Genomic DNA, 27,732 nt, shown 5'->3' with positions numbered 1-27,732 from the left:
AAGAGCATCGCCATTTTGTCAGGAGGGTTTTTTTCCCAGCTCAGTCTTTTCAAATGTTCTCCCTTCCCGCCGGAATAATGCTGTCAGTGGATATATATTTGACGTTTTTGGATATCGAAATGCGTCTAGTGGATCGGATTAAGAAGATCAAGAGACCAACGTTTTAACATAATTGAAATAATTAGGCGGCGCCGCACTAACTCAGTTGTCCGTGTCTCTGGTCCACCGGGCCGGTTCACTGCGCAGGTTTGGACCGCGCGCCATTTTGTGAAAATTGACACAAAATTCCTAACCAAAATTACCAGAGGACACGGTTTCTGTTTCATGTTTAAAAACCTCTGGATTTAACTATATTGTTGTATTTATCGACGTGACCGACGCTGAATTTGCAAAGACAACGTAAAATCTGAATTTGGCATAACGTTTATTTAGCGGTAGCTAGAATTGTTAGCTTGAGGCTAGCCAGAGAAGCTACAGCTAGCTAGGGCAGGTAGCTAATGTTAGCTGCGTTCATTTTGTGAACTAGCTAGCCAGTTCGCTAAGGTTAGCTAGTAAGTTATGCGTGCTAGTTAACGTTAGCATGTTGCTAGTCATCAGCTGATAGTAACGTTAGTCAAAGTTGCTTCGTTCGCCGATGTTCGTCAAAGCGTGGGATATGAAGAGCGTATTAAATCTGGCTGGCGAATAATATTAGAGTTTGCCGATCAGTGGACGGGGATTGAATTCAACGTTAACATTACTCGCTAACCGTGCAGGGAGGGGAGAATCTCAAGCTGGATAAGTTTCCTCATCATACAGGTTATTGGACTTTAAATGAAGATCGTGCCATCAGAGGTGAGCAATTATAAAATGTTATCTTTGACATTAGCCTTCGCTTAACGCTTTCGCAGATGTCTATTATTACGTGAATGGTTAACGTTAACAGTGATGGACGCGACAGTGAAGTTAAGAATGGTAGCTTATGGTATGGCGGCTAGCTAACATTCTGTGGCGGTGCAGAGTCCGCTGAAGCCAGCGTTAACATTTTCTTTCAGTCAGTAGGTCAACGGACTCATTTTAACGTCAGACGAGAACAGTTTTTCAACTTGTTGTGAGCTAACGGGTGCAACGGATTGTGTGGGCTTAGAAGGGGAGTCATGCTGGCACGGTGTTAACGTTACAGCTAACGTTAAACCTGCGATATTAGACAGTGTCATTGTACAATTTAAGCAAATGTTGCCGTGTTAGCTAACAGTCTCGTTTGATTTACTGTCAATGCAATGTCTAACTGTATTCATATTTAAAGGTGTAGTTTGAGTTATACAGTTCTAACTACATAACGGAAGCTCACCTAGCTAAACTGGCTAACGCCTGGTAGCTAATTCAGCTAACCTGGCTAATGGTTAACGTTGACTTGTTGACCAACCAGCTGAATGGGCCCCACAACCCGCTGGCTGAACACAGCGTCACTAGCTAACGTTAACGTCGGATTGGTGAGATATATGCTTGCTTGTCCCGCAGTTTTCAGGGTAACGTTAACGACAACGTTAGCTAGTTAGACTGCTAACGGTAACGTGAGCCTGAATGCGTTTGCCATTTATACGATGAATTGGAGACATACACGGACGATATGTAGCAAGAAAGGACGCATATTAACACTGAATATGCTTTCTAAATTCCAACCATGACGAGATCTACCCCATCATCTGTAAGTACAGAGATACTTGGGCACCGTCTTTATACACGGGCATTAGGTTTTTAATTGTTTTGGATGGGTTACATTTGATTCAGCTTCGGCATGGATCTAATCAGTTGGGCGTAAGAAGATGACACACAGGCTTGTTACAGAGGTCTTTTGCTATCACTTAAGAGATGATATGGCTACTAATAGCAAGCTAGCTGTCGTTATATTTACACCTAAATAGGCCCGTTGATGCCGTGATGAGTTCAGCCAGGAAAGGAACTGTTCATATGTCGGTACTGAAAATGAAGATTAATCAAACGTTTAGGAAAGAGTAAAGAGCTACAAGTGCGCTTGCAAAATAGCTTTATGGTCAAATACAGCTTGAATTTTCCTAGTGGGGTTAGTGGTTTTTCAAATGTCAAATTCACCCTATAGTTATGTTAGTCTCATGCCAGTTATTTTGTTTGTAATATGGGCTCAAACCAAACTTTTTCAGCTCTTTGTCAATTTGCATAATCTTGTACAGTAATTTCAGTTGGGCTACCTATTTTAAAAAGTATATATCTTTAAATCCACTATAATTTAAAGGATATATTGATCATAGAATGTTGAGAGGAGATTGAATGCTTTTAAGTCCACAGCAATATTAATCCTGATTTGTTTAGTTAGTTTTAAGTAGTCTGTGCCTCTGAGTGAACTATTTATCTTTTAACAGTTTCAGAAGAGCTTCAGATCTTTTTATATTTTTAAAATGTCATTGTCTGGGCATTAATTGCTCTTGAATGTTGATTCACAAGTAGTTTACCTTTTTTGAATATCTTATTTACAAATTCTACCAAAGTTCATACATTTACCCCAAGCACTTTTTTTTCATTAAGTTTTGGGGTGTCCTCTGTTCTTCAGGGGCCCTCTGTCCTTCCTTCTAAACAAAAGTTAAACCACTGTGAAGTTAAATCCCTACCAAAGATGCACAATGATAATGATCTGTTTTTATTCTTTGTAGTGGGTTGTGGTTTGCTGCTGGACTCTCCTCCCAGGATGATATGAAATTTTACAGGAGATGATGCATCCAGGTTAGCTGCTATATATTAAGCCTTTACCCTTTGGTGTAAAGTGGCACACCTAAGACCTTCTTCTCTTTCTTAAGTGGGGAAAAGTCATGTAATGTTAAACCATTATTAAGATCTGTCAATACAGTTTTTAAATTTCTAGTTTAACCTTTTGTTTGACAGAGCTCAAAGTGGTTAAAAGTTGTTGGATATAATTGTTTCATGTCTGTGCTGAACAAGCAGGAAAATAGACAGTAGTTGTCATGACAAATCAGTCTTATCATCTTTTAATATGTGTATTAAAAGACTCAAACAAAAATTCTGGGATGTAGGCCTTATTTAGCAATATTTTAGCATAGGTCCATCCATCCCAAAAAAAATTAAAAATAGATTTATTATATTTAGATATATTATGTTATATTATATTACATAATTTAAAATATCTGCGTTTCTTAAAATACAGCCCTTGTCTGTTATCTTACAGTTCCTCTTATTTCTGTCAGTGGATGTGTATTTTTTCCTTTTCCAAAGCTGGGTCAGCTTTCTAATGCTCTCAGATGGAGTGCAGGTTTTGGGCTGTGCAGCTATTTTGCTGTCAGGCTCTTGTGTTGAAAGCAGCGTCTAAGTGTGCCAAAGTTCAATTTTATTTCTTGTTTATTTCTTGTTTTCTCATTGGAAAATGGGAGCAGCTCTGCCCTGGCAACAAAAGTAGGCTATTTGCATACTGCGTTGTGATTGGTCTGTGCATTGATGGGCTTGCCAAATCACGCTGTATCTCTGTGGTGATAGGCTATGCTAATTAGGTGCTGTTGCTGGGATTCTGAATAGTGGTTACTGTGTAGCACTGGTGAATTGTGTTGTCTGGTGAGAGATGCTGATAGCTGAACATGCTATTTGATAATTTTTTGATTCCTTCTGGCTTAAAATGAAGGATGATTCACTGTACAGTGTGGAGATGCTTTATTTTCACCCCTTTTCACTGTTAAACCTGCTGTTTTGCTCCTTTTTCTTCACAAAGGTTGATATGTTATTGCTATAATGTATTTTGTGGTTATCCTTTGATGTATTTTTTGGACTTTACATGTTTTAACAAAAGACACTGTATTAATCTGACATTTATCTTAACAATGAATTAATCCTTTTTAATGTTCTCAACATTTTATGATAATTTTTGTTTATGTTAAAGTGTGAGCTTGATCATTTCAACATACATGTTAATATTACAAATGCATAACTTGCATTTTGCTTATATTTTTCTTTCCTAAAAGGTAAATTTAGACATTTTTGTGTTAAGGAAATTCTTGCTTGTAAGATTAAGCAGCAGAAAATGCCATTTAAATTAAATCTGTACAATAAGCAGCAAATATCTTTTATCTGCTTTATTTTTGGGCCACAAATTTCTTTTATGAAAAGGAATTGCAGCTGTACATCAAGATTAGTACCCTTCCCCTCCTTTTGTTTTTGTGTTGTTGAATTAAGGTGATATGCAACTCATAGCAGTGTTAATTTCTTCCAGGAGGAGAGACTTCAGCATGCAAACCTTCGTCCGTCCGGCTTGCGCCCTCTTTTTCTTTACACACTGCTGGTCTTCAGATGGCTGCTCCAATGCCCCATACGCACCAGCAGTACAGTGACCGCCACCAGCCAAGCACTGACCAATCTGTTACGGTCTTACCGTACAGCGACCAGACACCACAGCTCACTGCCAATCAGGTACACCTAACCCCCTACCCAACCCCATCTCTTGGATTTCTTTTGGTTTTAATGTCTAGTGTTGCAGAATTGAAATGTTTAATATGATATGAAAGACTACTTCCCTTTTTGCTGCTGTCACCAGGCAGAGTAGCTGCTTGTCAGATGTTCTTTCAGGCTAGCCATTTAATATTGTGCCAAGTTCATTGTACTCAATTTAATGAATGGCCTCTAAGGTTTAGCATTAGTAATTTTAGATCTGCTGTGTCACTTGTTACAAAAGTACTGCGCATATTGTTTGTTTATGAAATGTTCCCTTTGATACTTTAGAGGCACATGCCCCAGTGCTTTCGCGACCCAACTTCAGCTCCCCTGAGGAAGCTCTCCATTGACCTTATCAAAACATACAAACACATCAATGAGGTTAGTTTTGTTTTTCATTAAATGCATCCATGTAATTGGTTTGTTACACTATAAATATTAGTAAAACATTTAAAAGAGCATCTAAAATGTCTTCAGGTATGATTATGTGAATTGTTTAACTGTTAATTTGTAGGTGTATTATGCAAAAAAGAAGCGACGGCACCAACAGGGTCAGGGTGAAGACTCCAGTCACAAAAAAGAGAGGAAAGTCTTTAATGATGGCTATGACGATGATAACTATGACTACATCGTCAAGAATGGAGAGAAGTGGATGGACCGCTATGAGATTGATTCCTTGATAGGAAAAGGATCATTTGGACAGGTGCTTAATTAAAAATCACACACACTCACTTGATTTGTGACAGAGAAAATTGTGTTGAATTTAACAAACAAATGATGGTTTAATTTTGCTCTGTATAAAATAAAAATATTTGATACCACTCAGTGATGATGGATCATATGCAGTTAACCTTTTGAAGTGTTTATTACCAAACAAATGGTTCTGATTTAATTTTGGGGAACATTAATTTTTGCTGTTGTTGCCATCTTTTAGGTTGTGAAGGCATATGACCGTGCTGAGCAGGAATGGGTTGCCATTAAGATCATCAAGAACAAGAAAGCTTTCCTCAATCAAGCCCAGATTGAAGTGCGCCTCCTAGAGCTCATGAACAAACATGATACCGAGATGAAATACTACATTGGTAATTCATTCTTGAAATTTCCTTCTGACTTGGCAAGACACATAAAACAAATGAAAAGGATTTTCCTTGTATTTGACTAACATGGGTACAATTTGGTTTTCTGCAGTTCACTTAAAGCGTCACTTCATGTTCCGGAACCACCTCTGCCTCGTGTTTGAGATGCTTTCATATAACCTGTATGACCTACTCCGAAACACCAACTTCCGTGGCGTCTCACTCAACCTCACCCGGAAGTTTGCCCAGCAGCTATGCACGGCGCTGCTCTTCCTGGCCACCCCTGAGCTCAGCATCATCCACTGTGACCTGAAGCCTGAGAACATCCTCCTCTGTAACCCCAAGAGGAGTGCCATCAAAATAGTGGACTTTGGCAGCTCATGCCAACTGGGACAAAGGGTATCTAGCGGCAGTTTTCCTTATCAGCAATAAAAAGAATGTTTGTGATACGTGTTGCTTCTAAACATTAGGTGTAATGAATTCAGAGTTTATAGGCAAAAAGGCAAGTCTGATTGTCTGTGCTTTCTTTTTGTAGATATACCAATACATCCAGAGTCGTTTCTACCGTTCCCCAGAGGTGCTGCTGGGAATGCCCTATGACCTGGCCATTGACATGTGGTCCTTGGGTTGCATCTTGGTAGAGATGCACACTGGAGAACCTCTCTTCAGCGGAGCCAATGAGGTATAATGAACTGAAGTACTACTGATTTGTTCTGTGTCGTGTTTAGTAATATAACTGAGAATAGCAATGGTTTCGTTAACATCAATAGTTTACAACTTTTCACCTGACGTCTAGCTTTCCAATAATGTCATGCAGCCCGGAAAGATTAAGAAGTGGGGTTCACAAACCTAAAATATATTACCATTATCAACAATCACTTGTCAAGCCTTGAAATGGTTGTTTCCAGTAATTGTGGCCACTTGCCTGAGCCTACATGTTTTTACAGTTAAGTCATCTTAGGTTGAGTAAGTTGCAGATATACAATGTAAATGTTACAGTAACTTGATTAATAACTTTCCCCCAGGTGGACCAGATGAACAAAATAGTCGAGGTTCTTGGTATCCCGCCTAATCACATAATGGACCTAGCACCAAAAGCCAGGAAGTTCTTTGAGAAGCTTTCGGATGGTACATGGAGTGTTAAGAAGACCAAAGATGGCAAAAGGGTGAGCTCAGTTTTTTGCAGTTGCAGTTAAACTCTAACAAAAAAAATTGTTTTGTGATTATTGGTAAAAGGTAGATTGCAGGAGGTTGCATAGAAGTCACAGCTGAGTAAATCTCTTAATCTTTGTGTACTTCGCCTTAAACAGTATAAGCCTCCAGCCTCGCGGAAGCTCCACTCCATCCTGGGTGTGGAGACAGGGGGTCCAGGTGGCCGCCGTGCGGGGGAGTCTGGCCATGCTGTTGCTGACTACTTGAAGTTCAAGGACCTGATCCTCCGGATGTTGGACTATGACCCTAAGAGCCGCATCCAGCCCTACTATGCCCTGCAGCACAGCTTCTTCAAGAAGACTGCGGATGAGGGGACCAATACAAGCAGCAGCGTGTCTACAAGCCCCGCATTAGAGCAGTCCCAGTCTTCAGGAACCACCTCCAGCACCTCCTCTAGTTCAGGTAACTGCCAGCTGAAAACTCTGTTCTACTGTCCTACAGTTAAAACAGTGAAACATGATTTGTGAGAAAGGCATCAAATCACTTCACTACAGGTATCTGTTCAGTAAGGGGTATGGTTTTGTGAAGCCAGAAAGAACAACATTAAAACTATTCAAATCCATTTCGTTGTGGAACTTTCAGACATGTCTTAAATGTGTTGTGTTCTTTTATTAACATTAGCTAATGCAATTGTAGCATTTGACATTTTATTAAAATTTAATTGAAAGTTGTTGAGGCTGCACTTGTGACACTTTTGTTTAACCCTTAGGAGGATCATCTGGGACAAGTACCAGTGGCAGAGCAAGATCAGACCCTACCCATCACCACTTGCACAGTGGAGGACACTTCGGCACGGCCATGCCTGCCATCGATGGTGACAGCCTCTGCCCACAGGTCAGTAAGTCACCCCGGAACGACCTGAAACTTGATCTGATGGTCAGTGTTAATGTGGTGGTGGTGAATTAAAACGCCCCCGTTATTTTCCACTGTCTGCAGAAGAAATCTAAAAGAAATTTATTTTTGACTAATAAACAAATCCCTTTCTCAAAAAATAAAAATTCAAAAACTATTGTCTAAAAGTCTGAGTGTCACATTCTGGCAAGCAACATTAACAAAATTGTCATGTTTCCTAAATGGAGAATTATGTCAAGTTTAAAGGGGCCACGTTATGCTTTCAGGGTTTCTTCCTTTCCTTTAGTGTGCCTAAAGTCCCTGCTGTATGGAGTTACTGTCTCTCACAGAAAACACTGCTATTGACCTGCATCAAACAGCTTGGCCTTTTCTTCCGTTACGCGTCTATGTCACTACATAACACATTCAACCAACACATTTGCATAATGCCTGCCATGGTTACTGTAGTTACAGCAGCGTTTCCAGCCGACCAGGAAGCCTCAGGAATTTCGCTATTTTAAGCTAAAACGGAGCGTTTCATACCGAAGGTGAATAGAGGTACTGCAGCAATGTACAGTATGAGGAAAAACAAGTTTTCTAGATATGAGCATAATATGGCCTCTTTTAAACTTTATTTAAGTGTACTGAATTAAGTATCTTAGTGTTATATGGTGAACAACAGAAACTTTAATCTTCTTGCCCATCATAACATTTAAGCAATGCTTATTAATGCTCCTAAAAAAATGGTGCAGCTGTATTCCACAACTGACACTTTTTGTTTGACATTGACAGGCAAGACAGCCTTACCCACCCCCACTGGTGTGGGGTGGTGGTGTTGGACCAGAGTCAGTCACTGGAGAAACCCACCCAGTCCAGGAGACCACCTTCCATGTTCCCCCTCAGCACCCTAAGGCCCTGCATCCCCACTCACATACTCATCACCACCACGGGCCGATGATGGCTACACGCCCACGCCCACGCCACTACACCTCCCCGACACACAGCTCCTCGACACAGGACTCCATGGAGGTGGTTCATGGCCACCTGTCCATGACCTCCCTGTCTTCCTCTGCCTCCTCTTCCTCTACATCATCCTCTTCCACTGGGAACCATGGCAACCAGGCCTACCAGCTCCGCCATTTGCCCGCTGGAGCCCTTGACTTTGGTCAGAATGGTGGGCTGAGCATGGGGCTAGGTGCCTTCTCGAACCCACGGCAGGAGACTGGCATGGCAGCGCACCCTGCATTCTCCATGGGCACGAACACAGGGCCTGCCCACTACCTAGCGGAAGGCCACCTGGGCATGAGGCAGGGCATGGACCGGGAGGAGTCTCCAATGACTGGAGTGTGTGTGCAGCAGAGTTCTATGGCCAGCTCGTGACTGCACTGACATTTGGCTGTGTGTTCCCCCTGTGCGTCATTTTTAAGGTGGTGTTTTTTACTACAAGGTGTGTTGAGAACAAAAGCTGCTCACGTCAGAAGGGAGATATCACTGAACCGCTACTACAGAGAAAAACCTTTGTTAAAAAGTATATATGTAATTTTCATCCATTTTTCTTTTGCAATCATTAGGCACAAAATAATACTGCAGAATAACCATAGTGAGATTGAGTCATCCATCTTACCATTTCACCAGTTTCATGTAACCACCAAGTAATCACCATATGGTATTATGTGGCAAAATCTTCTAAGGAGCATTTCAGAGTGAAGTTTCAAGCTGTTTAGCAGGTAGCTGTTGGTGATGAAATGCTTGGCGTCCTCTTTCGGTTCAAACCGTGGACTGCCTGACATTACTGTTCCACCGGTTCTTAATTATTTTGCCCTCTTTTTTTTTTTTAAACGGAAATTTCTCGTAAAAAGCTGCTTGTAAATCCTGTAGCTTGACAATGAGGGGAAGTGTTTGCGGTGATATTTCTTGTTGTTGGTCGGTATTGTGTAACTCTGTTAAAGGGGAGCACATAGCAGTGGAATCCCTATAGCATATGTGCTGGCCGGGTGGAGAGGAGACCCTGCAGGTGGATCCTGACACCAACTGGGTCAAAGGAGGGGGAAGCACCACCCCTCAGGCCTAGAGGCCCCCGTAGTCCTACAAGCTGCAACCGGGCCCGGCACAGATGAGAGCAGCGATGGGCACGGGAGACAAGAGGATCCAGCCCAGTGAAAGGAAGACAGTCAGTGGCTGGTTCTAGATAACCCTTTGGCCTTATGACTCATGGACTTGGAATGGGATGGAGCTGGACATTATCATTTGAATTAAGATGGCTTTTCTCTATTTTTCTCTCTAGACAGCCCTTAATTCTTTACGGAAATTAAAACAACTTAGAAAAGGTAAATAAGAATGGTAATTTGAGGCCTTTCTCGACAAAGATTTCTTCTTCAGCAGGGCCCCACATAACAGGGTCTTATTGTACACAACAACCTCCTAAACATTACTTCCTTGAAAATCTTATTCACTGGTTAAGGATTTTGCAGTGGAAAGAACTATCTATTCCAGAGTCTACCCTTTTATGTTTTGTTATTTTCCCCCCCTTGCATGTAGTTCCTCATCAGAACCACCTGCACAAGTCTCTCCATCCAAAACATGGAAACTGAAGAAAAAAATGAGTTAAGTGACTGCCTTTTTTCTCCTCAAATTATGCTGTGAATTTTACAAGAATTTATTTTCCCTTTGGATATGTTTTTATACCAAAGCAGTTGTTTTATAGCATATAGGTGTCTGTAACCAATAATGTAGCAGTTCACCATTTTGACGCAAAGTTTATCAAGATCTTATTTTAACGTCAATACAAACAGCTGCAATATATTACTTTAGCAAAACTGGAGACCGTTGTTGAGACCGTTGGCTATTGTGTATTCTGGCCAGATTTGTTTGCAACGTTTTACCAAAACTGTTTCCATATTAATTGGTAGATTATTTTGGGAGTCTTTTAAAAACTTTGGTATGTTAGAGAATTTGGTAGTTACTCTGCAGGCTCCGGAGTAGCAAGATAGAAGCTGATGGTTTAAAAAAAGAGAAAAAAAAGGAGACTAATGCGTTCTTTTTCTGTGTCGTCGTTTTTCTTTTGCCCCCATCATACTATTTCAAAGGGTTTTGCTGCCTTTCATACATCATTTGGTCAACTTGGCAAGTTTCTGCCGTGAAGCAAGACTTTGTGTCATTGTCTTGGCAGGGTAAGGATAATTGTGGCAAATCAGTTTGTCTTGAATGGTATTTTTCTGATATGGTAGGGCAGATCTCCCCCCCCCCTCCCCCCCCCATGATTGTTGTCCTATTCAAAGGGAAAGGGTGTCCGTCAGCCCACAATCACATGCTTTTGCCCAGGCAGACATGCATGTCCTCAAAACATTAGTCAATAACCAGATTTTTTTTTCTATCAGGGATTTTGAAGTGCTTTCTTTCTTCTGTTGCTCATTTTACCAGCTTTGAAATTAGACAAAGACCTGCCCACAGCCACCTTTCAAATTAAGGGCAGGCCACAGGTCATGCTGTTACCATTTTAAAGGAGAAACCATCATAAGAAATCATGCTTGGTATTTCCACAAACACAAATGTAAAGCTACCTATATTGAGATTGGGGTTTTATCTGGATGTCAAGGTTAATTGCAAATTTGCAATCATTTTTCATACCCCGCAGAATTTGAGACATTTAAAAATTGCCAGTGGTTTTATTACTGGCACTCATACTGGTACTAAACATTCCAAAAATAAAGACTGAAAAAGAAAAAAAATTGACTGCAGTGACTCGTAAGTGTGCGCCTATTTCAGATCATGCTGATTGACCTCTTATTTAGAGCAGTTGTCATGAAATGCAGCCCCTTTTTAATAGTTGAAATAGAATTTATGTATATATTTATATTTTTTAATAAAGGAAGTATAGAACTCACTACCTTGCTCCTGCTGGTATGTTGATTATGTTTGTCAATTTGGTGACCATTCAGTGGGCAGGAACTCCTGTTTTCTTAGTGGCAAAACCTTGCCTTTTGGCAAAGGTACTTGACTACATCAGGACAACACTATGAGGTAGGGTTTGAATCAAACAGGGAAAGCTAGATCTTCAAACCTTAATAATTTTCACAGGGTATATTGTAAGTGCATGTACATCACAAACCTTACTTTTTGGTTATATGAGAAGCACATGGTTGGAAAAAAAAAAAAAAAAGGTTCCATCTTTCATAAGCCTGTTAAGTTTGTGGGTTATACACAAACACATATACTTGTTGACATATCTGAACACCCAACAGAAGTTGAAGTCCTCTTATTTAATTTGGAATTATCCTTTTCATTTTTGAGTTCACATTTTTTCACTTTTTTTGTACATGCAACATGCACTATAGAATTGAACAGCATGGGGGAAAGGATAAGTTCGTGTATCCACAGATTGTAAGATCTAGTCAAGACTTTGCTGTGTTTATGACAATGCCCTTTGTATTATATTAAGACAGTCTTATGTATGATATATAAAAAGAAGTTAATTGAATTGCTTTGTGTGTCTTTATTGTTCTGTGACAACGCCATCAACAGATCTTTATGAAGAAGTGTTCAGTCGTCACCCCTAACAATCATACATAATCCAAAAAAATACACTATCACGCAGTACGGTTGGCATAGTTTCGTGCCTAAAGTACATTAATGTGTAGAAGAGAAATGAATGGAAACAGAAAGTCCAAGTCGTGTTGTAGCGTTTTATAAAACAAGAGACGGCTCCACTTAACGTTCTGGCTCGTTGGTCTAGGGGTATGATTCTCGCTTCGGGTGCGAGAGGTCCCGGGTTCAAATCCCGGACGAGCCCTGCAATTTTAGTTGCGGGCGCTTACTTGAAGGATTACAGTCATAACTTGTATAAGATCATGTAATATCTAAAGGGATGTTGAAAGCTATCGTCTCCCACGACCTACCTTTACTTTCATGTTTCTGTTGTGTCTCTATGTGAGGTCTTCCTCCGTGAACTGCTGAGGCCAAAGATGAGGTTAGTGTCCTAAATTAGTGTCCTTATTTTCGGTCCTAAACCTTTGATCATACCGATGTGTGCTGACACAAACAAAAACTTGGGCTCGTCCGGGATTTGAACCCGGGACCTCTCGCACCCTAAGCGAGAATCATACCCCTAGACCAACGAGCCGTGAGATCACATACCCTTATCAGCTATTTTAACTACTTACGCTGATAGTGATTCATATTGATATATTGTGGTGTTTACTTATACTTATTCATTTTAAAAAATATGCATTCTCTCTAAGAATTTACTGGAACACAGTGAAGTTTCTAGCTAATATTAACTGGACAGAATGAGTAAGATAAACTGAACAACATAGCTAACGCGTTAACGTTACCGATTAACACTAATAGGTTTATATTCTAGAAAAGCTAGCTATCTCTTTTCACGACATCTGGTCACTTAATGGCCTACAACAAAAGCGGGGCACGGCAACTGCCGTACATCAACCACCTTGATAAAATGACAATCGAACTGCTCGTCCTACCGAATAGCTAAGTTAGCTAGCTCCTGTCTTGTATTTGTCAGTGGATGGCAGCAGCACACCTTCAAGAGCTGCTGTCACTACATTCAAGGACGAAGAAGAACGTTTCGTTTGCTCTCTTTTAATTGGTCAATAGAATGGCTCGGTGTAGCACAACTGACCAATAGTTATACACCCAAGTGTGGGTACGTCCAATCAGGAGTCTTGTGGGTGGGACATCGTCCTGCAAAATTATCTACTCCTAAATTCAACCGTTGAGAGTGTGTCGTGAGTCCACTCTGCACTCTTTGATAGTTGTGGATGGAACCGCCTATCGGACAGTATTTGAGATCATATAAGTTACCTGTCAATGTTAGAAATCACCTAAAGTCCACGCGAGTGCCTAAACTACAGCGCTTAAGTCAGCAGATGACAATAGTCTGCCTTGTTAGCTAAGCTAACTACCTAGCCTGAAGCATGCCGAATTTTTGCGCGGCCCCGAACTGTACACGGAAGAGCACTCAGTCAGATTTGGCATTTTTTCGATTTCCACGGGACCCAGAGAGGTAAGGCATTGTATATATCGTTACTCGCGTTGGCAAACTTCAGTATTCATGAACAATAACATTTGTTCAGTTAACGTTAGCCATTAACCTGAAGCATTAACGTTACTTCGTATAAAACGCAATAAGATGCTCCTGTTTTCTCTGTGCTTATGAGCCCGTGTGTGTTTTAATGTTTTCTGTTATGCCATCAACCTGCCAGGGACTGCAAATGAACATTAGTCTGTATGACTAAATCTGGTACATTTACACATTGGACTTAAGTCCTCATGTTGATTAACTTAATGTGCACTGTCCGTTTTAAATAAACAAACAAACAATATGTTATATGATGATTTTATGATTCAGACCCTTGAGTAGGCTACAACATGCAAACTAACCTATATCCTAAATACACACTGCAGCTATAAAACACCACGGCCTCTTTCATATCTGAAATTTCTACATAAATCAAGGGGAAAAAATTATTTCTTCACATTCTTAGCTGTGGTAAGAGCTGTTTTCACCACATTGGTGAGTAGCTTTTGTTGTGTTGTATAACGGTAGTGAGCCAATAATGTCAACACCACACTCAAAAAGTATGCATGTTGTCACTTTTATACATGTCACCTGTCTCATTTCAACGTACTACGTTTACAAAAGACACATAGCTACTGTCTCAGTGCATTACTGTTCGTCAAATGTCACATACATTTGGTTTGTGGTCTGTTTTAGATGCCGAATCTGGGTAGAGAACTGCCGCCGGGCAGATCTAGAGGCGAAAACATCAGACCAGTTGAACAAGCACTACAGATTATGTGCCAAACATTTCGACCCAGCTATGGTGTGCAAAACAGTGAGTATCACACACAATTCTAGCCAACAGCCTGGCAGCATGTTTTCACTTATTTCCAAAAAATGGCTTATTTATAGTTTATTGCTTTTCAGAGCCCCTACAGGACTGTACTGAAGGATACAGCCATTCCAACTATATTTGATCTGACAAGCCATCTAAGAAATCCCCATACCAGACATCGCAAGCGGATTAAAGAACTTGTAAGAAACATTTTGTTAGATCACCTTTCAGGATTTTTTAAATGCACCTCTTAAGCTTATTAGCTTGACCAACCGTTGTTTGATTTTTGTAAATTAACTTCATTTTTTGATTTTAGACTGAAGAAGATATAAGGAAGATTAAAGAAAGGAGATGTAAGTAAAAAGGAAACTTATTTGTAGTCATAAATGTAAAGTAATTGCATGTTCATTTTCATCCATTTACTTAAAATGATCACTGTTCCTTTCTTGTCTGTCTTCTCTCTCCCAAGTGGCATCTTCTATTGAACAGCTTGTTTCCAAAAAAGATGCCACAGTCGAGGATAGCACAAGCGCCAATGAGGATGAACCTCAACTGTCCACAGAGGAGAAGGAGTTTCGTGAATACCTGAGGTCCTTGTTTGAGGTTGTGGTCATGTTAGGAAAACAGAGTATCCCATTAGTGGCTGACAAAGCATCTGAAGCTGAGCACCTGTCCAGCAACTTCCAGGCTCTTGTGCATTACCGCATGAACAATGGAGATGAAGCTCTGAAGAAGCGGTTTGAGGCGACAGCTGTGAACACAGAATACCTCTCCACAACCCAGCAGAGCCAGCTCTTGGACGTCTGTGAGAACACAGTGAGAGAGGAGATGCTAATGGAGGTGAGAGAGAGTCGCTTCTTCTCCCTAGTGACGGGTGACCTTGTTGACTTTGCCAACGAGAAACACCTGCCTCTGTTTTTACGCTTTGTGAATCAGCAGAACGTCCTTCGAGAGGAGTTCTTGGACTTTATGCTGTTTGATGGTGATGAGTCTGCACTGGTAGAGAGGATGGAGGCCCAGCTGACTGAACGGTGGGGGCTTAGCATGGAGGACTGCCGTGGTCAGGCCCACAAGGCCACTGGGACTTCCACCACCAAGATGAAAGCTGTGGCAGTATTACTGATGGAGAAGTATCCCCTGGCATTGCACATGCCTTGCTCTCATATGCCCCTGAACATCCACCTGGCCAACAGCCTGCCTTTTCCCAATGTCCAGGTAGTCATGGAGACTCTGAGGAGGATTGGCGCTTTCTTTAGAAGCCAGTTTGCTCAGAATGAACTGGAAAAAGCTATTTCTACTCACTACCAGAAAAATGAAGAGAAAGGAACCACACTGAAACAGGCATGTGGCTCGGGATGGACGGAGCAGCACAATGTCTTTGATGTGCTGCTTGATTTGTTGCCGCTCCTGCTACTGTGCATGGACAGCATTCGGGACAATGACGACGGAAAGTTTGCTGACGCTGCCACAGCAGATGCGTATTCAATTGCAGAAACCATCGCAGACTTTGAGATCATTGTCACCATTGTCATCTTAAAGAATGTTCTCACGTTCACCAGAGCCTTCGGGAGGAATCTGCAAGGGGAAACACTCGATGTGTTTTTCGCTGCCAACAGTCTAACTGCTGTCCTGCATTCACTAAATGAGGTCAATGATAACATTGATGTCTACCATGAATTCTGGTATGAGGAGGCGGTAAGTGTGGCCACTGTAATGGAGATTCCAGTGAAGGTCCCAAGGCTGTTTCTTAGGAAACAGCGTGCAGCTGACGTGGGAGAAATCCAAGCAGAGGCGTATTTTAAGGAGTACGTGACTGTCCCTGTTATCCATGGCATCATGCAAGAGGTGGAGGACATGTTCTCTGAGACCAACCTCAAAGCTCTCAAGTGCCTGTCACTGGTCCCAGCCGTCATGGGCCAAATGAAGTTCAACACCACTGAGGAGAACTATGCTGATGTTTACCGCGACGACCTCCCCAACCCAGACACACTTCCTGCGGAGCTTCACTGCTGGAGAATCAAGTGGAAGCACAGGGGCAAAGAGGTGCGCCTGCCCACCACCATCCATGAAACCCTTCAGCTGCCAGATGTCAAGTTCTTTCCCAATGTGAACTCCTTCCTGAAGGTGCTTTCCACCCTGCCAGTGCTGAAATTAGAGGACAACAGAAGTGACACAGCGAGTGAACGGCTGCAGGCTTATCTCAGCAACATGCCTGTTAAGCAGTGGAACAAGAGTCTTGCAATGCTTAACATTAACACTCACGTCAAACATGACTTGGATGTCATGGTAGACAAATATTGCAGACTCTATCCAGAAGATGATCCCGAGGCAGAGTCTGAGGAAGTGGCTGAGGAAGATGCGATGAAATGATGACACAGATCCTGAGCTTATTTAGCTGTTTGAATGGGACAAAACTGAATGAAACCGACATGCTTTCAGTCATAAACACATCCTCTTTTTGGTCGCTCTTTTATATTTTTGTACACTTTGATATAAGTACTAATCATTTTTATGTAGATGTAAAGAGTTAATAGATGCCATTTGTACTCAGTCCCTGAGCTTTCCAGGAAAAATTATTGTATTTAGTGAAAGTAATGTTGTATTTAAATGCAGCGCAGCTTAATCTTGAATTGTAAATAAGTAAGCAAATTTGGCAGGACGAAAACGTAAAAATAAATTGTGAGCAAAGATTGCAACACCACAAAGTGTCCAGAAATGTAAGGCGCTATCAAAGACGTCACCTGTAAATATTTGAAGTTCTCTGTCAGGCTGTTTTTATTTATTAGACTAGCCTTTTCTCTTACAGTGCCGTGACCTTATGGAAAGTATTTTTATCTTCCCTTTGTTTATTTTATTTGTCAAGTTCAGTAGATGTGTTTTCCTGCACACATGAAATAAACTGCTCATTTACTGTTCGCGTTCCTTTAGTGTGAGCTTTCAGCTCAAACCCCATGATGAAGGCGAGCAGCTCTGTTGATTCCCTTCCACTGATTGTGAGGCAGGAAGAGCACAAGAGGGAGCAGTTACACCAATATCAGCAGTATCCCTTTATTCAGGCTCAATGGAAAGCATTTTTTATAAATAGGTGTATACTGCTAGTGTGACATGTTGGATACTTAAAAAGGCCAGTGTGTTTAAAGTTCACCTCTTTAAAGAGTAAAGTCTGATTGGATTAGCACTTGATCAAATAAGGCATTGAACAGGAGGACAATACCATTCTGAGATGCAACGAAAATACACGTTCGGGTCACCGTTACTGTCTTGTAGGAAAAACAACTGGGACATAACTCTGGATGTAGCAGTAATTGTATGTTGTGATAATTATTTATGGAAAGATGATTCTTTTTTTTTTGCTGCATTATTCATTAACTTGTAAGATTTTTATCTGAACTTTCACAATCTGTTTTCAGTTTGGTTGAATAAAATCCTTTGTATATAATTAAGGCTCTCTGAGTCAGCTTTGTGGCAAAGCGTTACTTTTTATTATACTCTATATACTTTAAATTTCATGTAAGCTAATTCATTTTTTAATCCAGTTACGACCTTAAAATGAGAATGACATCGGAAACGTATACAAAGGAAAAAGGACAAGTAACGCTGTTTTATTCAATTATTCTATCTAATTTTTTGCAACATTTTCGGGCCATTTCCCCACTATGAAACAACAAAAGGCTGCTGGTAGGCCTACAGCCGCTGTATTGTTTGAAGTTGGCATTTTCCGACATGGCAGTGCGGGGGCTCAACGTGTCTCCTCCCTCTTTGCTGGCCAGACGGTGACGAGCTCAGGTGAGAGTTCACCGTGCAAACTCACAGTGCAGACCCCTTAAGCATCACACAAATGTGGGTGGGGTCGCTTTGATGCGCAACCAGGCAGCAACGTGCACTCCACAGCACACCTCAAAGTCCACCTAAAACTTCCAATACAAATAGCCTGCAGAGAGAGAGGGAAGCGTGGGGGCTCTACTTCCTTAGACTCACGCAAAGATTGGTGAGATATAATCAACAGAGAATTACATAAAGCTGGAAGGAGTAATAACCCTGACTGGACAGAAACAGAGGGTAGCCTACAGGGTGAGGGTCCGGGCATTTGCAGGTCTTCGAGGCGTGAGTAGGACATTTATTTACTCGTTCATCCCTGATTTAGAGTTTTCTGTGTATCTTTTCCTCGTCAGCCTCTTAGTATTTAGCTATCATCATGGCATGGCCGTGCATTACGCGTGCTTGCTGCATCAACCGCTTTTGGACCGAGCTGGACAAAGCGGACATCGCGGTGCCTTTAGTTTTCACCAAATACTCGGATGTGGCCGACGTGCAGCATCTTCATCACCCGCAGCCGAAGCAGAAAAGGGCCGGTGCCATTGCCATAGAAACCCAGCCCCATCCTGGCGAGCAGGAGGCTGGGAAGGCACCGCCCGCGACGGGTGCCGCAGCGGGCAAAGATGGCTCTACTGCGTCCGTCATGCGCCAAGACTTCAAGGCGTGGAGAGTGCGCCCCGAGCCCAGCTGCAAGCCCAGAAATGAGTACCAACGCTCGGCGGCCCCGTTCAATAACGAAACTCAGTATCAAAAGGATTATAAGCCCTGGCCTATACCGAAGAAGCATGATCACCCCTGGATCCCCAAATCTAGCCCCACCTCCGGCGGGCCCGAGCGGAGAGCCGGGAGCGGCAAGCTGGAGCTCGCGGCCGCCGAGGCCGAGGCTGAAGTGGAGAAGAGCGAGATCGAGGAGAAGATGCAGGAGAAGGAAGCTAAGGAGGTGACCAAGAGAAGCGTGAAGAGGGAAAAGTCAGCAGAGAGAGAAACGGGCGAAAAGACGGACGGGCAGATGCCCGCAGATGCGAGCGCCGAGCAGAGGAAAGGCAGAGCAGCTGCAGACGCTCTCAACAGACAGATAAAGGAGGTTATGTCCACTTCCAGCAGTTACAGGTAAGCCTGCGAGAGAGCGAGACATGATCATGCAGTATGTAGGCTGCTCTTAACTTATTCTAAGCCCTGTGTTTTCTTTTGCCTTACTGTGGCTTTAGAGTGGGTTACAAATGAAGTGTTAGCCTATAGGCTACTTCTGAGGTTATCAACAGTGCTGCATCCAAGTATCCATTGTTAGCCTACACAACATTTCTAACAGCAGAAGTAGCCTTGTGTGCCACACTGCTCTGTCCTATGATAAAACATAAAACTGCATTAAGGGATATTTGGCATTTCATGGTCTCCTGTTACAATATCCCGACATTTCCAGAGCAAACTGATATTGCCACAATTAAAGGCTGCATTATTGATTTTTTCCCCTGCTTTGTCCACCCTAAGAATACTACCAAATCAATGCAGTAGCCCATGAATGATTTCAGCCAGTAAATGGGTCTATCTAATCTAATCGAATCGAATCATATGTCTTAACATGGTTTCTTTGCACAGGCTTCCTCCCAATTGAATTGGGGATGCATAATACATGCAAGTTAACAAGACTCACTGGCTTCAGTCTGCCCCATTGAAATACTGAAGTTAACTTGAGTTGTACCAGTGTCCTCCATTTTCTGTTTAGTTTGTTAAAGAGACTTATTCCAAATGACTAATGACTAATAAACTTAATGTGCCACTTATTAATGTGCTTTGTGAGCAGTCACACAAAAATAAATCTTATTACATAGGATCACTAATTACATAAAATTAGTGAAAAGCTGGATTAATCATTAGAAGCAGTTGTGCAGAAGAAACACACAGACACGTACCACAATAAACAAAGAAACATGGGAGAAGACATAAACCCATGTTCCTCAGAAGCTGAAAAGCTACATTTCAGAACTAGAATTTCAGGCTTTCCTGTTACAGCTAGCAATTAAAATTGAGTTTGTCAATTAAAATACTTTCATAGTCACTGAATGGAAACTACAACTATTCAGAGACATTAGAATAACCATTACTAGTGATAAAACAGAGGAGCATAATACTTGCTTCAGTATATAGCAATAAAAATAATCTCTTATAATAAATATAATAATAATCTTTTGCCAATTTTACAAGTAGCTTAAGTTCATGAAGTGGAGCACTGAACACTGATAGTTTCTGAATACAATAAAAAATGTGTAGGCTACTGCTTATTATCCATAATTGGTGTGTTTACAAGTCCACAAGCCAGCCATGTCTTTTCTTACAGAGCTTAGAAAGTAAATCTAAAGATAACATTTTAACATCTATTCTAAAAATAAAAAAACAGTTAGCCAATATGGAGAAATGAATTGGCGAACATGATCCTGTGATGATCCATGATCCTGTATTCAGCAATAAATCGGCAGCAGAGCTCTGAACATCCTGGTGCTGATCTATTAGTCAACATGAGACATCAACGCTTGAACAATACAAACATCTCTTATTGTATATGATCAATCCAATTTAGTTCTGCCACATGGACAACAGTATGTATTAAACCGCATTTTAATAGCTGCTCATGTGCCACACAACTGGGACTAATTTTCTACAAGGCAGTATGAAAGACATGTAGTGTTTATTTTTAACATTTTTAGTAACATTAAACCATTTAGAGCTGAAATGATTAGTCAATAACCAATTAGTTACATTTATCAGAAACTACTTTGATGATTGATTCATTCTTCACTCTTCAAGCAAACATGCTAAACATTCTCTGATTCCAGCTTCTCCGATATGAGGGTTTGATGCTGCTCTTTTTCCTCTTTAATCAAAAAAATAACCCAAAGATATATTCGATTTATCAAGAAAATTATTGTCAGATGAATTGATAATGAAAACAATCATAAAGCAAAACTCTGTTTGTACTTTCCATTGTTCTTAGGACTGAGTTCAAGGCATACAAGGATGTGAAACCAGTGAAGGCCATCAAAGCTCCATCTCAGTATAAACCCCCAGAGGACGGGACCAGTCTGGAAACCAGCTACAGTGCCACGTTCAAGGGGGAGCAGGTGAAGGCTCACCCCACTGACAACAAGTTGGTGGACCGCAGGAGGATACGCAGCCTGTACAGTGAGCCCAGCAAGGAGCCTGCCAAGGTGAGAGCATGTCCACACACAGAGCCACTGATGTTAGTGTAGGTCTGTGAAATACTGGTACCACCATTTACCATTACTTACATTAAGTATGTTTAATTATAAGCATGTCTAAAGCTGCCAAACCATAGGTTTAGTAGTTTGTGTTTAATATGTTGACTTTGTTTTGAGTTCTTGCATAAATGTTATTTTATTTTCCACACCATCAAAGTCACGCTGTGGCCTAATGGCAGGTGACTGGTTCTCAGACTTGTTAAAGACCCACAAAAAAGCTTCATATTTTGAAGAAGACATTTTAAATGACAAAATAAGCCTGTAAAATGTTTAAATAAGACTAAACTAAGCAAACAACAACTAGGTAATGGAGCAAATTTTACATACTTGATTGCATCAGTTTGAAATGTTACATTAATATCCCAACTTTGGATTATAGCAACACGTGACTTCATCCCAGGCGTTTAGTTTAAGATAGTTTGAATATTGAGTGGGATCTGCGTGCATGTTATCGACAGTTCAGACAGAAATTGGTTAATAGTTTGTCTATAGAAGTGTGTTCATATGGCCACTCCCTCTCTCGTTCTTGTAGGACTTCTCAGAGACTGAGAACAGCTCTGTTCTAAATCTGCTGTAGTCAGGTGTGTTCTCTGTTTCTTCTAGAAGGCATGGAGGCTGACCTCAAATTTATCGGGCGCAAAACGTGCATACTTTACACACGCACACACGCGCACAGTATGCGCCTTGGCCAGTACAAGCCATATTCACATGTATCACCCACCTGCCAGTCGCAATCCTGCAAAAAGGATCCCCCACATCTTCACTGTTTGCCCGCCTCTCAGCCTGCACCATCCATGCAAATTCTGTGGATTTATGCAGAACGTGGATTCATTAATAAATGGAATAAACAAAAAGCTTAGATGATATTGCTAAGTAACAGATAAGAAACAAAAGAGAAGGATCTGTGTAGGGCTCTATTTTGGTGACAATGTATGGTGCAAATTACATTAGGCAAAATGGCATTTTGTTCTCAAATTTTTCTGCACATAGTTGACTCTCGAATGAATTTTACTGCATACATGCGAATAAAGAGGCACAGTAGGGTGTGTGCCATTGGCCGGGGCAAGTGGTGCAGTATATTTTTGGTAACACTTGTTTGCAGATGATGTTATCGTTTTGGCTTTTGATGTCTGATTTGCGTGGTAGCAGTTTGTAGCTCAGTATGATGCAGCCATGATGATGTCATTTAATTCTTCAAGGTCCACAGAATGCATATTAAAATTTGTAAATGTGTTCTGGACCATGAAAATGGCTGTTTTGGTGCAGACTGCACTGCTTTTAAGGTGTTTTGGGTCATGAATGATATAATCCCCTGCCACGCCCCATGTTAACACATTCCTTCTAATTCCGCCTTGACTAACTGTCTGTGGCAACAAAATGCACAAAAATGATTTATAATGCTGTACGCACCACAACCACTTTATTCACAGAAATAGAGCCCTTCGTTTTTACTGTCAGAAACAGCTTTTTACAGACATTTGTCATCTCTTATAATATACAGATTTTTAAGGTTTATTTATTCAGCAAAAGTTGAGCATGTTTGCAACTTTTTTGGCTGTACACCAGCTCATTTATACAAATTGAACACTTCGTAACATATGTCATTGTTGTGGCACCTCCACAAGAGCAGAAAGAAGCTAAGGGCCTTGCTTAAGGGCACGTTCATCTCTGCACCCACATTTTCCCAGTCAGTATGGGAATTTGAAACAGCAGACCTTCAGTGACACGCCTGCTTCTAAAGTATCTAGGTTTTGCCCCCACTATTATTGGTCAAATCTTACCAAAGTATTTCTTTCTTTAAAGCACAAGACTAACATCACATACTAATATAAGACATTTACTTGAATGTTATGCTTAAAGTTGGAAAACTGCACAAACCACAATTCAATAAAAAGAAAGGCACAAATACACTTTTGTGCTGTTTTTTTCTTTAATCTTCATTGCACTAACCACATAATGCAAATATCACCTATATATGGTGTCATTTGCTTGTCATTATTTTAAGACTAAAAAGAGGTACTGCATGATAAAATAGGACTTCAACCTGATTTAGAGTCTCTATGAATTAAGGACCATTTAAAGGAATAGTTTGATATTCTGAGAAATGCGCTTGCTTTCTTGACGAGAGTTTGACAAGAATATCAGTACCACTCTCACAAAGTATCTGTTGTTATATCTGAAGCTACAGCCAGCTGATTATTTTAAACTTCCTGGAACCTTCCCATGGATACACAAATCCAGAAAGTCACTGCTCCTGGCACGCAATATTTTTTCCCCACCAGATTTTTGACAACACTGCCTCTGATTGGCTAGTACTCGTTGCCTCCATTGGTAAGGCTGGTTAAGGTTAGGGCAGTGTACGGGAAAGACAGAAGGTTTCGACAGAACCTTTGAACAGTCTTTATGCTAAGCTAAGCTAATCGGTGGCTGGCAGTAGCTTTATATTTAATGGACAGACATGAGTGTGGTATCGACCTTCTCATGTAATTCTTGGCAACAAAGCGAACAAATGCATTTTCCAAAATATTGATCTATTGCTTTAACATCAGATTAAGTTTAATTTACTATTTTGAAACAGTTTAATCTCAGTGCTTTCACTTTTCTTCTCTTAGGTGGATAAACCAGTGTCTCGCACCAAACCAAAAAAGACGCCAACAACAACAACAGGGAAGATGGTGAAAAAATCAAAAGAGAAGCAGCTTGCTAGTTCCCAGTCAGCCAAGAAGAAACCGTCTTTGGGTGCCCCAGAACCCAAACCAGAGGGAGTTGTCACAAAGAAGAGCAAAGAGATCAGCAATAGACTGGCTGAAGCAAAGCAGTAAAAGTAGTACTCTTTTGTGTGCGCGATTGAATTAGGCAAATTTCTTCCCTTTGGTTTATTTCCTTACCTGTTGTTTTTGCTGTCCTGTCATATGTTATTCACCTTTGAATGGGCACTGATCTTGAGCTTGTAGAATAATGCAAATAATTTCACTGTAAACAGTGTGTATGTGGGTGTGTACGGATGTGATTCCTTGTATTTTGGTGCACGGAACCGCTTTATATCATTGAGCACATGATTTGCACATTATTTATATGAATTCTGTTTGGCATTAAGCTATGAAAAAAGAGCCATCTGTACACATATATGTGTATGAAAGGGCATTTGTCTGAATGGATGACAATTCAGATCAGTATTAAAATGATTGTACAAAATGTCAAGGGGATGCTTTTTCTCTGAGACTGTATCACGAGAGGTTTTGTGAAAATACAAAATCTGTTTTACGGTTGCGTTTCCTAGTTACAGTGCCTCCGCTGTATGGTCCTGGTTTTCATTTCATTGTTCTGGATGATATCTGGTTTCATCAGTTTGGTTGCTAAGAAACCAAATGAACTGTAATATAATTGCTACAGCTTGCATGCAGGATCCCTGTTTTTTGGTTGAGTAGCAACATTTTAGCAGACTTTATGTCACAGTCACATTTTAGCTTGTAAATTGAGCCATTAAAGATAAATTTATAGGGGCGAGTCCTTTTCAATTATAAATTATAATGCATGTGTAGTAATAGACACTTGCCACACCGAAAAACAAAAAGTACATGCAGTTAGTAAAATCATAGTCTAGTGGCTGTTAAAGCTATAAAATAAACACACCAGCAATATTGTTTCACCCACAAACATACTTCTTGCAATCTAAATGGAACCACTCCTTTGTTTTAATGGGAATACTGCAGTTCCCATTAAACCAAGGGCATTAAACTGCAGTGACTCAGTATTTTGTGACATTGTACGCCATCCTCTCCTCTGAGCTGTGACACTGTAATTTTGCATAAACAAGATAAAAAGTGTTATGCTTATAGGTCTGAGAACCTATTGTATGTACTCAATTTTCACTCTGAATGGGCTGATCTCTCCAGGTGTTGAAGGACAAGGAATGGGCCAGGACTTGTAGTTCAGCTCTTTAAAATGCTGCTGTCTGAAAATGCGCAAATCACATCTATCCATTGTGAGCGTGACGTGGGGTGTTTTTGCTAAAATGTGATCACACCCTTTCCCTCTCTGGTCGTAAACACAGTCTACTACAGTAATACCCTTAGCGGCCAACATGGCTGCAGTGTGTGAGGGTGAAGTTGAGCACTAACCACCGTGAGTCTGCTTCCAGTTTTAGCCTTAGTGAGTGTGTTTGTGTGTGTGTATGTGTGAGAGAGAGAGTTTTAGTGTCTGACCTCTACAGCCTGCTGCCTGCTAGCATCAAGTCCGATCCAACCACTAGATGTGCTGCTATGCACTCCAACACCCTGGTGCTATTATCTCTCATCATATATGCTGTCTGGTTTGGACCTTGTGTGTTGTCAGACCAGAGGGAAATGATGTTATGACAATGTCATACTGCTGCAGACATGTTGTGATATTGTGCTTGTATTCTCAGCTTGCTCTGAATGAACTCTGATTAAAATGATGATACAGAATTCTGTGTTGTGACTTACTGTATCCTTTTTGTTAAGCATTAATATTTATTAAATATATTTGGTAAATGGAACTGAATAGTAGTCTGCCGTCACACCCATAATCTGTCAAAATATTCCCTTTGAGTTGCAGCAATATTGCAACAAAGTAGAATTCATTTTTAAATAATCATTTGTTTTATCTTTTTTGTATTTGATGCCTTTGAATGCTACAGTAATAAGGAATACAATCTATTTATTTTTCTAAATACTTAATTAATAGCACAGTTAATTTGCATGAGTAACTAATGAGAGAACACAAAATAAACTTAAAGGTGAAAAGCCATTATTCCCAAAGTGTCATGTATAAATGCGCTATACATTTGCTGTTTTTGTTTTGCAACAATGTTGCTTAGAAATTTTAACCTTTACATAGTTATATAAGCAAAATTTTCTCTACATTTGCACCAGTACTTCACTAATAATGTAGTTTTAAGAGGAATTTACTATGGCTAAAGGGGGAGTTTAAGATGTTTTTTAAGCCCTTTCTTGTAGTGTTCATTATGTTTATATTGGTGTCTTTTTCTCTAGTCATTTATCTTTCCCTCCTTTTTATAATTGTATATATAGGCAAACATTAACTAAATCTGAAAATGCAACATCGTGCTCACTGTGTTGCTGTCATTCATTATTCAGAAAAATAGATGGTATATGCTTAAATGTAAAAATGTTGTTGATATCTGATTAATTGCGATTCTATTTGGAAGTGAAAACAGGAGAAATCATTTTCCAGGCCTAGATTCTTTTCCTACAGCACCCCTAGAGGCCAAAGTAAGTGCAGACTGTAAGGTATTTTAAAGAGTAGACATGTTGTTTCCCTGCAGATGTGTAAATCCTCAAAACTCAGCTAACATTTAATAGGTGTTTTCCTTTACAGGAGGTGTCATCCATGCATTGTTCTCTCCATTTTTCGTAACAGTTCACGGATTAATTAAGAGATGCAAAATGGCCTCTATTAAACAAAGGGAAAATGGAAAATGGAAACATTATTTGATTATTTTTCAGTTAATTCACTTGCTAGCTTTTGGATGCTGGTGGTCGTTTTTCTGTGAATCAGTCATCCTGACATAAAACTGCATAAATAATTCAGTTGTTGTGGGTCCTCGAGTTTGCAGAGCAGCATGAAATATTGAATAAGAGATCAGCGATGGCACTGCCTAAGCTCTGTCCCCTCCCCTTCTGTCTGGCTGGTTACAGTCTTATTTAAATAGCTTATTATTTTTGTGTTGAAAGGGTAGAAGTGAGATTTCTGAAATGTGTCTTTGAAAGAAATTCACATTTGTATTTTGTCCACCACAACACAAATAGCTGTTCTGAACAACTGCATTGTTGAAATCAGTGTACAATATGTGTGACTTCATTTGAGTTGTATCATCTTGGAACATTGGGAGACATGCCCCTTCATGAAAATCTAATACTTCTTGAACAGTCAAGACCTTGCACAATGTGATGCTGATAGTCAGCAAATTATGACCTCTAGTGGACAGGATATACTGCACAATCTCATGGCATCATGTGAACCTGGATAAAAAGGCCAAGCAAGGTAGCTCAGATTTCCTTCTCCTTAACCTCCAGTTCCTGAGGGTGTCCAGTGTGTCTGCAGGCTGGATGGGATATGTAATTCCTTCAGGTATGAATGACCGCTCTTTCTTTTTGGCTTTAGCCTCTGTTGCTAACAAGCAACATAGTCAGGCTCTATGTCAGGATTATTACGTACATGAAAATAAAACTACAGTGATGATGATGGCTCACAGAACGT

General features: G+C 40.6%; 3 protein-coding genes and 2 non-coding genes across 11 annotated transcripts; 4 read left to right on the top strand and 1 right to left on the bottom strand.

Moving 5' to 3' along the window:
* Window positions 1–12,042, top strand: dyrk1ab (dual-specificity tyrosine-(Y)-phosphorylation regulated kinase 1A, b). 5 transcript variants are annotated; one of them, XM_038692453.1, is made up of 12 exons: window positions 1–834; window positions 2,667–2,736; window positions 4,229–4,425; window positions 4,735–4,827; window positions 4,961–5,149; window positions 5,381–5,528; window positions 5,635–5,921; window positions 6,058–6,204; window positions 6,548–6,688; window positions 6,833–7,136; window positions 7,444–7,568; window positions 8,358–8,945. In XM_038692453.1, exons 2-12 carry the CDS (start codon window positions 2,724–2,726, stop codon window positions 8,943–8,945), a joined length of 2,232 nt encoding a protein of 743 aa, XP_038548381.1. In that variant the 5' UTR covers window positions 1–834; window positions 2,667–2,723. The 5 variants fall into 5 exon arrangements, with proteins under 5 accessions (XP_038548381.1, XP_038548384.1, XP_038548382.1 ...); XM_038692454.1 differs by lacking the exon at window positions 1–834 and adding an exon at window positions 854–1,687; XM_038692456.1 differs by lacking the exon at window positions 2,667–2,736.
* Window positions 12,043–12,282: 240 nt separating this feature from the next.
* Window positions 12,283–12,354, top strand: trnap-cgg. The gene has a single exon. It is a non-coding gene; the product is annotated as a tRNA-Pro (tRNA).
* A 258-nt stretch (window positions 12,355–12,612) lies between these two features.
* On the bottom strand, window positions 12,613–12,684 carry trnap-agg. Its single transcript has one exon. It is a non-coding gene; the product is annotated as a tRNA-Pro (tRNA).
* A 589-nt stretch (window positions 12,685–13,273) lies between these two features.
* On the top strand, window positions 13,274–17,334 carry thap12b (THAP domain containing 12b). Of its 2 annotated transcripts, none has more exons than XM_038693564.1 (5): window positions 13,274–13,587; window positions 14,299–14,419; window positions 14,512–14,619; window positions 14,736–14,772; window positions 14,889–17,334. In XM_038693564.1, exons 1-5 carry the CDS (start codon window positions 13,499–13,501, stop codon window positions 16,787–16,789), a joined length of 2,256 nt encoding a protein of 751 aa, XP_038549492.1. In that variant the 5' UTR covers window positions 13,274–13,498; the 3' UTR covers window positions 16,790–17,334. The 2 variants fall into 2 exon arrangements, with proteins under 2 accessions (XP_038549492.1, XP_038549491.1); XM_038693563.1 differs by having other exon boundaries at window positions 14,497–14,619.
* Window positions 17,335–18,108: 774 nt separating this feature from the next.
* Window positions 18,109–25,937, top strand: map6b (microtubule-associated protein 6b). 2 transcript variants are annotated; one of them, XM_038693566.1, is made up of 3 exons: window positions 18,109–19,345; window positions 21,225–21,438; window positions 22,022–22,075. In XM_038693566.1, the coding sequence occupies exons 1-3, from the start codon at window positions 18,615–18,617 to the stop codon at window positions 22,064–22,066; spliced, it is 990 nt and encodes a 329-aa protein (XP_038549494.1). In that variant the 5' UTR covers window positions 18,109–18,614; the 3' UTR covers window positions 22,067–22,075. The 2 variants fall into 2 exon arrangements, with proteins under 2 accessions (XP_038549494.1, XP_038549493.1); XM_038693565.1 differs by lacking the exon at window positions 22,022–22,075 and adding an exon at window positions 24,102–25,937 and having other exon boundaries at window positions 18,124–19,345.
* The last annotated feature ends 1,795 nt before the right edge of the window (window positions 25,938–27,732 follow it).

This window comes from Micropterus salmoides, unplaced genomic scaffold (genome assembly GCF_014851395.1).
Source record: "Micropterus salmoides isolate LMB-PRFRI ecotype aquatic unplaced genomic scaffold, ASM1485139v1 Ms_hic_scaffold_3, whole genome shotgun sequence".
In the NCBI taxonomy this organism is placed as follows: Eukaryota; Metazoa; Chordata; class Actinopteri; order Centrarchiformes; family Centrarchidae; genus Micropterus; species Micropterus salmoides.
Note: the sequence above shows the minus strand (reverse complement) of the source record. Positions and strands in the feature narration are given on the sequence as shown.